Genomic DNA, 9,023 nt, shown 5'->3' with positions numbered 1-9,023 from the left:
GGATGGGAGTCAGGGTGGAGGTCTGAGTCAGGGTGGAGGTCTGGGTCAGGGTGGAGGTCTGAGTCAGGGTGGAGGTCTGAGTCAGGGTGGAGGTCTGGGTCAGGGTGGAGGTCTGGGTCAGGGTGGCGGTCTGGGTCAGGGTGGAGGTCTGGGTCAGGGTGGAGGTCTGGGTCAGGGTGGAGGTCTGGGTCAGGGTGGGGTCTGTCTGGTAGCTCAACAGTACCTTGAAGGCCTGCAGCTTGGAGCTGTGCTGGTTGACCTTGGAGGACAGCAGGCTCTTCCAGCCCTGAGGGTCCTCCTTGTAGGGCAGGCGGCCGGCCCGCAGCTTCACGTACAGGACCCCGTCCCGGGACAGGATGGACCTGACCAATGAGAGACCCACATTACTCCCTCATAGTTTACTACCCGTTTACTACCCGTTTACTACCCGTTTACTACCCGTTTACTACCTGAGGTGCTGTTTGTCTTTGCTGAGATCAATGGAGAGCTCCCAGTAGCGAGGACCTTTCACCTTTACCTACAAACACAAACACAAGTTAACAACCAGTAAACACCAGTCAACAACCAGTAAACACCAGTCAACAACCAGTAAGCACCAGTCAACAACCAGTAAACACCAGTCAACAACCAGTAAACACATGTTGACAACCAGTAGACACCAGTCAACAACAGCAAAGAACCAGTAAACACAATTCAACAACCAGTAAACAACCAGTAAACACCATTCAACAACCAGTAAACACATGTTGACAACCAGTAGACACCAGTCAACAACAGCAAAGAACCAGTAAACACAATTCAACAACCAGTAAACACCAGTTAACAACCAGTAAACACCAGGAAAGAACAACATACGGGTGTAAGGTAAGGTAAGGTAAGGTGTAAGGTAAGGGGGAGGGTAAGGTCATCTAAGGTTTGAGGTAAGGTGTAAATTAAGGGGCAGGATAAGGTGTAAGTTAAGGGGCAGGGTAAGGTGTAAGGTAAGGGGTAGGGTAAGGTAAGGAGGAGGGTAAGGTAATCTAAGGTGTAAGGTAAAGGGGAGGGTAAGGTCATCTAAGGTGTAAGGTAAGGGGGAGGATAAGGTAATCTAAGGTGTAAGGGGACCTGCTTGAGCAGATGTAGTTCTGGCAGCAGGGCGGGGGCCATGACCTCCACCGTCGTCTCCTCGTACCACGGGCTCTCCTGGAACAGTGACAGATGACAGGGTTAGGGTTAGGGTCAGGGACCTTGTAGGTGAGGTCCAGCAGGGTCAGGGTCAGGGTACCAGGGTCAGGTACCTTGTAGGTGAGGTCCAGCAGGGTCGGGGTTAGGGTTAGGGTCAGGGTACCAGGGTCAGGGACCTTGTAGGCGAGGTCCAGCAGGGTCAGGGTTAGGGTTAGGGTCAGGTACCAGGGTCAGGTACCTTGTAGGTGAGGTCCAGCAGGGTCAGGGTCAGGGTCAGGGTTAGGGTTAGGTACCTTGTAGGTGAGGTCCAGCAGGGCGTAGCAGGGCTTCAGGGTGTCCACGTCAACGGGGACCAGGAGGCGGGGCTGGACCGCGAGGACCACCAGGTGGCGCAGTGCCTGCAGGTGATACCTGGAGAGATGTTAGAGCCTCATGATGAGATACGGCTGGAAGATCAGAGCAGCTCAGGGCTCAACAGCACATTACAATTGAGCCGTGTGTATGTCAGCGTGTTACCTGTGAGCTGTGAGTGTGTGTGTGTGTGTGTGTGTGTGTGTGTGTGTGTGTGTGTGTGTGTGTGTGTGTGTGTGTGTGTGTGTGTGTGTGTGTGTGTTACTTGTTGTCCGTGTTGTGAGCTGTGTGTGTGTCAGTGTGTTACCTGTTGTGTGTTACCTGTTGTGTGTTACCTGTTGTGTCAGTGTGTTACCTGTTGTGTGTTACCTGTTGTGTGTCAGCGTGTTACCTGTTGTGTGTCAGTGTGTTACCTGTTGTGTGTGTTACCTGTTGTGTGTCAGCGTGTTACCTGTTGTGTGTCAGTGTGTTACCTGTTGTGTGTCTGTGTGTTACCTATTGTCCGTGCTGTGGGCGGGGTAGTGGGGGTACAGCGCGCACAGCAGAGCAGCGATCGCCGAGTTGGACGTGTTCAGAGACAACCTACAGACACAAACACACACACAGACACATACAAGTATGTAGTTAATAGTATAGTGGGTTGTTTATAGTATAGTATGTAGGGTATAATATAGTGTGTCGTTTATAATAAAGTATACAGTGTGTATTTTATAGTATAGTGTGTAGCTTATAATATAGTGTATATAGTATGTATTATATAGTATAGTGTGTAGTTTATAGGATAGTATATAGTGTGTAGTTTATAGGATAGTATATAGTGTGTAGTTTATAGTATAGTGTGTAGATTATAGTGTTTAGTATATGCTGGTAGTTTGTAGTACCGGCCCCGCCCTAAGAACAGCATGCCCAGGGCCATGTGGTGTATAGTGTGTAGTTTAAAGTGTGTAGTTTATGGTGTGTAGTTTATGGTGTGTAGTTTGTAGTACCGGCCCCGCCCCATGAACAGCATGCCCAGGGCCATGTGGTGTATAGCGTGTAGTTTATGGTGTGTAGTTTATGGTGTGTAGTTTGTAGTACCGGCCCCGCCCCATGAACAGCATGCCCAGGGCCATGTGGTGTGCCATGTGGAACCCGTAGTTCATCTCTCCTCCCGTCCGCTTGTGGAGGAACCGACACACCTGGAGAACCTTCAGGTCCCCAGAACCACACATCACCATGGAGAGGGCTAGCAGCACCATGGACAGACACGTCTGGAGGTTATATTGACCCGTCTGGTAGAAGAACAATTAGTTAAGAACAACAACTAACCCTAACAAACAGCTCTGCTGGGAGGATTGGATTGATAACAATGGCATTATATAGTATGATTATCGCTATGACGACAGGGGGGTGACAGGGTTAGGACCGGGTTGTGAAGGGGTTAGCGCCGGGTTGTGAAGGGGTTAGCGCCGGGTTGTGAAGGGGTTAGCGCCGGGTTGTGAAGGGGTTGGGGCCGGGTTGTGACAGGGTTGGGGCCGGGTTGTGACAGGGTTAGGGCCGGGTTGTGACAGGGTTAGGGCCGGGTTGTGACAGGGTTGGGGCCGGGTTGTGACAGGGTTGGGGCCGGGTTGTGACAGGGTTGGGGCCGGGTTGTGACAGGGTTAGGGCCGGGTTGTGACAGGGGGCTGGGTTGAGCTCACCACAGCAGGAGTGGAGGCGCACAGGGTGTTCATGAAGCTCCTACAGCAGCTGTAGAGACACTTGAAGGCCTCGGCGCTGCAGGAGCCGGCGAAGCGGAACCCCACGGCCAGACACGCCCCCGCGATGATATAATCATGAGCTTGTCTGGAAGAGCGAGCACAGGAATGACTGACGGGAGAGAGAGAGAGAGATAGAATGAGAGCGAATGCGTGTGGGAGGGATACTTACGACATCGTTTCCAGGGTAAGGTCTTCTGCCACACCTGTGCCTTCAATATGGTCCGTAATGATCTGAAGAGAAATCCACACTTACCCAGGTGTGACTGTGTGTACGTGTGAGTCAGGTGTGACTGTGTGTTTCAGGTGCGTGTGTGTACGTGCGAGTCAGGTGTTTGTACCTGGGGAACATTACCGCGGACCCAGTCAGCGTCAGGGAGAATCTCATCCCACATGATGATACACCTGGCGAGAGACTGAACACACAAACACGTCAGTCTCCCATCTCTCTCTCTCTCTCTCCCCCTCTCCCTCTCTCTCACTCACTCACCCGCAGCAGAAGGAACTCAGGCTTGATGAAGTCCAACAGGAACATGGTGTCAGGAGCCTTCAGCCAATCAGCGATGGACCTGCACCCCAGCAGGAAGTCAGAAGGTATCAGAACATGAGGATCTCACGTCCGTCTCACTGGCCAAACGACCTGTTGGCATTCATCTCTCTGTGACTTCTGACCTGGTAAGGTCCCTAGGGTAGTGACCTCTGACCTGGTTAGGGGCCTTGGGGAGATGACCTCGGACCTGGTTAGGGGCCTCGGGGTAAAGACCTCTGACTTGATTAAGGGCCTTGGGGTTATGACCTCTGACCTGATTAAGGGCCTTGGGGTAATGACCTCTGACCTGGTTAGGGGCCTTAGGGGGATGACCTCTGACCTGGTTAGGGTGGCTGTTGTGTGGTTGTGTGTGCGTTCCGACCTGTTGTTGGTCTTCAGGTAGATCATGGCGAGGGCCAGCGTTGCCCCAGGAGACGTCACGTCAACATTGATGCTGTCGCCCTCCTGAGAAGATAAGAGAGTAAGGTCAGCTGGTGAAAACACAACCTTTAGTACCAGTTAACTAACCTTCATCTGGTACCTTACTTCAACTGGTAGCTAGTTAGCGGTCTCTAGATAGTACTAGTTAACTAACCTTCATCTGGTAGCTAGGTGGTGGTCTGTAGACCGTACTAGTTAACTCACCTTGATCTGGTAACTAGGTGACTTGTGGCAGTCTCTAGATATTACTAGTTAACTAACCTTGATCTGGTAGCTAGGTGACGTGTGGCGGTCTCTAGATATTACTAGTTAACTAACCTTAATCTGGTAGCTAGGTGGTGGTCTCTAGTCCGTACTGGTTAACTCACCTTGATCTGGTAACTAGGTGACTTGTGGTGGTCTCTAGATGTTACTAGTTAACTAACCTTGATCTGGTAGCTAGGTGGTGGTCTCTAGTCCGTACTGGTTAACTCACCTTGATCTGGTAACTAGGTGACTTGTGGTGGTCTCTAGATGTTACTAGTTAACTAATCTTGATCTGGTAGCTAGGTGACTTGTGGCGGTCTCTAGATATAACTAGTTAACTAACCTTGATCTGGTAGCTAGGTGGTGGTCTCTAGATATTACTAGTTAACTAACCTTGATCTGGTAGCTAGGTGACTTGTGGCGGTCTCTAGATATTACTAGTTAACTAACCTTGATCTTGTAGCTAGGTGACTTGTGGCGGTCTTTAGATATTACTAGTTAACTAACCTTGATCTGGTAGCTAGGTGACTTGTGGCGGTCCCGGGAGCAGCCGGGCGCGGCCCGCCGGTGACCGCCCACCATGTACTGGTACAGCTGCTCCGGGACATTCAGGTCGGTCATCCCCACCAGACTACTGCCATGCTGGGGGGGGAAAGAGAGAGAGAGGTCAGACCCCTGCCATGCTGGGCGAGAGACACAGAGAGAGGCATAAACACACACACACACAGACACAGACACAGACACAGAGAGAGAGAGAGAGAGAGAGAGAGAGAGCTCACCCCAAGACAGACCATGCCAAGGGCCAGTCCGGCTGCTAGGGAGTACGACTCTCTGTCTGTACAATACTCCATCTCTGGACCGGGGGGCCGGCCTGCAACACAACACAGCATGTACTAGGGATATACAGATATAGATGTATACACATAGATATATAGATAAATATCAACCATAAACAATAGAATACTAGGTTTATAATATCAACTATGTAACACTATCATACAATATATTATAAATAATACATTATAAATTATTATACATTATGGGTGTAACGATTCACCGATACGAATCGGTATCCGGTTGGATTAACACAGATGCGACTACATCGATACGTGGGCCCCTGAATCGATTTAAAATGACCAAGAATCTGTCGTTGCACCGATTCAAACGTTGCGAATCGGCTGAGCGAGCTTTAGCCTGATATCAAGACAGCACTGTCAACCCATATCATCCCATTTCCATACGGATCGGAAAATGAATCTTAAGGAAGCGAGCGGATCCGTGTGTGTGTTTGTGTTTGTGCGCACGTCTCCGCGCGTGCCCATTTTATTAATTTTGTAGGACTGCGATCAAGTCTATAAATAAACAAATAAATAGACATGTAGTTCTAAATGTATAAATGTCTTCCATTTTTTCCCCATGCCATAAAAAAATAAAAAATAAAAACTAAGATTCTATGGTCCCTATACCATATATATATTTGAAAGTAGGCTCTTTTATAGAAGGCTTAATTTCATTAATAGAAATGTATTTGTTAACGTTAAACTAATATTAACTGTATCGATCAGATTGATTCATAGCTCATCAAATCGCTCCGGATCGTTAGAACATTGAATCGAATCGCATCGTTCCATATTAATATGCATCGTCCCTGAATCGAATCGTAGCACATGTATCTAGATACGAATCGGATCGTCCTATAAAGGAGAGATGCATAACCCTAATATACATACATACATACAGAGTATACTATACTATAGGTATGTATGTACTCGAAGTATATAGTACACATGTATATTCCATCTCTATCTTTATCACCTATTTCTGCCAGCAGGACCTCAGCGTTGTGCCTGTGTCCGGTCCCCTGGTACACCAGCCCAATGCCAAGGACGGCTGCTACCTGGAGAACACACCCTGGTTACACACAACCTAACACACACAACACAACCTAACACACACCAGCCCAATGCCAAGGACGGCTGCTACCTGGAGAACACACCCTGGTTACACACAACACAACACAAAACACACAACACACACAGCACAACACACACCAGCCCAATGCCAAGGACAGCTGCTACCTGGAGAACACACCCTGGTTACACACAACACAACACACACAACACAACCCAACACACACCAGCCCAATGCCAAGGACAGCTGCTACCTGGAGAACACACCCTGGTTACACACAACACAACACACCCTGTATGTTAGCCACTATAGAGCAGTAGTTATCCTGTATGTTAGCAGTAGTGAGAATGTATGTTGACAGTATTCAGCCTGTATGTTAGCCGAGAAGCACAGTAGTTAGCAGTAGTTAGCAGAAGTCAGCCTGTATGTTAGCCACTATGGGGTGGTAGTTAGCCTGTATGTTAGCCGCTATGTTAGCAGTAGTTATCCTGTATGTTAGCAGTAGTGACTCTGTAGGTTAGCAGTAGTGAGCCTGTATGTTAGCAGTAGTTAGCCTGTATGTGAGCAGTAGTTAGCCTGTGTGTTAGCAGTAGTGACTCTGTATGTGAGCAGTAGTTAGCCTGTGTGTTAGCAGTAGTTAGCCTGTATGTTAGCAGTAGTTATCCTGTATGTTAGCAGTAGTGACTCTGTAGGTTAGCAGTAGTTAGCCTTATGTTAGCAGTAGTGAGCCTGTATGTGAGCAGCAGTTAGCCTGTATGTGAGCAGTAGTTAGCCTGTGTGTTAGCAGTAGTGACTCTGTATGTGAGCAGTAGTTAGCCGGTGTGTTAGCAGTAGTGACTCTGTATGTGAGCAGTAGTTAGCCTGTGTGTTAGCAGTACTGAGCCTGTGTGTTAGCAGTAGTTAGCCTGTGTGTTAGCAGTAGTTAGCCTGTGTGTTAGCCTGTATGCTGGCCGCTATGGGCAGTACCTGGACGTTGTGGGGGACGTCCAGCTCGGTGGAGGTGGGCGGCAGCAGGGCGGGGATGTGGATGCTGAGCAGCCGGGTGATGGACATGTCCATGGTCCCCAGCTTGGCAGAGGACACGCCCAGTAGAAGGCCGATACTGGTCATCTCATGGCCCTGAAACACAGAGTGACCAACATTAGTACAACACGGTTACTACAAAACTGTTACTACCACACTGTGTACACCTTGGAGAGGTGGTGCGTGCATTTGTGTGTGCACCTTGGAGGTAGTGTGTGCATGTGTGTGTGCACCTTAGAGAGGTGGTGTGTGCATGTGTGAGTGAGTGAGTGAGTGAGTGAGTGAGTGAATGAGAGAGTGAGTGAGTGAGTGAATGAGAGAGTGAGTGAGTGTGTGTACCTTGGTGAGGTAGTCGTGGATGTTGAGCGTGGCTAGTTTGGTGAGGTGGCCGTTGAGCCCCAGAGCCATGAGGAATCCTGCGTACTCATTGGCCAGTTCAGGACTCTTGGGTTTGTTATAGGCGATCCATGCCGAGTCCACCTAACAGCAACCATAAAGAAGACTTACATATAAAACATAAATACACAAGGAGAGAGGAGAGAGGAGAGGATGGGAAGAGGAGAGGATGGGAGGAGGAGAGGAGAGGGGAGAGAGGAGAGAGGAGAGGAGAGGATGGGAGGAGGAGAGGAGAGGGGAGAGAGGAGAGAGGAGAGGAGAGGATGGGAGGAGGAGAGGATGGGAGGAGGAGAGGAGAGGGGAGAGGAGAGTGGAGGAGGTGGAGAGGAGGAGAGGGGAGAGAGGGGAGGAGGAGAAGAGGAGAGTGGAAGAGAGGAGAGGAGGAAGAGGACAAGAGGAGGAGAGAGGAGGGGAGAGGAGGAGGAGAGGAGGAATGAGGAGGAGAGAGGGAGAGCATATGGGAGGCGGGGCTAGAGTGGGAGGCGGGGCTACAGTACCTGGGAGGCGGGGGCTATCTTCAGACCGGCAGCCACCCCGTTGTGGAAGCTGGCCCAGGCGGTCATGTTGGCCGGGACGTCGATGTTGCCGCTGCTCAGGTCCACCATGGTGCTCCTGGGCGGAGCCCGGCCTGTTAGACACACCTCCTCATTAACTTCCTGTCACACTGAGAGCTGGGGGGAGGGGGGGGACAGGAAGTGGCTGCGTGGTTACCTGTGAGGTTGAGTTTAGGGACAGGAAGTGGCTGCGTGGGGACGGGCTGGTAGGAAAAGAGGCTGAAGAGACCGCGGCCCACAGGTAGAGACATGGTCCTCTGACACAGCTGGAGCAGTCTGGAGGAGAGACAGTCAGTTAGAGAGAGACAGGTAGAGACACATGGTCCTCTGACACAGCTGGAGCAGTCTGGAGGAGAGACAGTCAGTTAGAGAGAGACAGGTAGAGACACATGGTCCTCTGACACAGCTGGAGCAGTCTGGAGGAGAGACAGTCAGTTAGAGAGAGACGGGTAGAGACACATGGTCCTCTGACACAGCTGGAGCAGTCTGGAGGAGAGACAGTCGGTTAGAGAGAGACAGGTAGAGACACATGTTCCTCTGACACAGCTGGAGCAGTCTGGAGGAGAGACAGTCAGTTAGAGAGAGACGGGTGTAGAGAGCCAAACAGAGTCAGCTGTAGAGAGACAGGTAAAGAGGGACACGTAGAGTCAGGAAGAGAAACAGGGAGAGAGA

The 9,023-nt window shown here is 50.3% G+C and overlaps 1 protein-coding gene across 2 annotated transcripts in view; it reads right to left on the bottom strand.

The window, feature by feature from the left end:
- The window catches only part of anapc1 (anaphase promoting complex subunit 1), a 35,109-nt gene that overhangs the window by 3,477 nt on the left and 22,609 nt on the right, over positions 1-9,023 (bottom strand). For both annotated transcript variants that reach the window (XM_030378619.1, XM_030378620.1), the window contains exons 31-48: positions 8,509-8,627; positions 8,295-8,425; positions 7,741-7,881; positions 7,345-7,497; positions 6,283-6,364; positions 5,247-5,338; positions 4,975-5,109; positions 4,163-4,245; positions 3,742-3,820; positions 3,593-3,667; positions 3,424-3,485; positions 3,195-3,339; positions 2,593-2,786; positions 2,011-2,097; positions 1,458-1,575; positions 1,105-1,182; positions 450-517; positions 224-362 (exon numbers count right to left, since the gene is read on the bottom strand). In XM_030378619.1, coding sequence (XP_030234479.1) covers positions 224-362; positions 450-517; positions 1,105-1,182; positions 1,458-1,575; positions 2,011-2,097; positions 2,593-2,786; positions 3,195-3,339; positions 3,424-3,485; positions 3,593-3,667; positions 3,742-3,820; positions 4,163-4,245; positions 4,975-5,109; positions 5,247-5,338; positions 6,283-6,364; positions 7,345-7,497; positions 7,741-7,881; positions 8,295-8,425; positions 8,509-8,627 — 1,981 coding nt within the window. The remainder of the gene's footprint in view (positions 1-223; positions 363-449; positions 518-1,104; positions 1,183-1,457; positions 1,576-2,010; positions 2,098-2,592; positions 2,787-3,194; positions 3,340-3,423; positions 3,486-3,592; positions 3,668-3,741; positions 3,821-4,162; positions 4,246-4,974; positions 5,110-5,246; positions 5,339-6,282; positions 6,365-7,344; positions 7,498-7,740; positions 7,882-8,294; positions 8,426-8,508; positions 8,628-9,023) is intronic.

Source organism: Gadus morhua, chromosome 15 (genome assembly GCF_902167405.1).
Source record: "Gadus morhua chromosome 15, gadMor3.0, whole genome shotgun sequence".
NCBI classification, from domain to species: domain Eukaryota; kingdom Metazoa; phylum Chordata; class Actinopteri; order Gadiformes; family Gadidae; genus Gadus; species Gadus morhua.
This window is presented reverse-complemented; position numbering and strand designations above follow the sequence as displayed.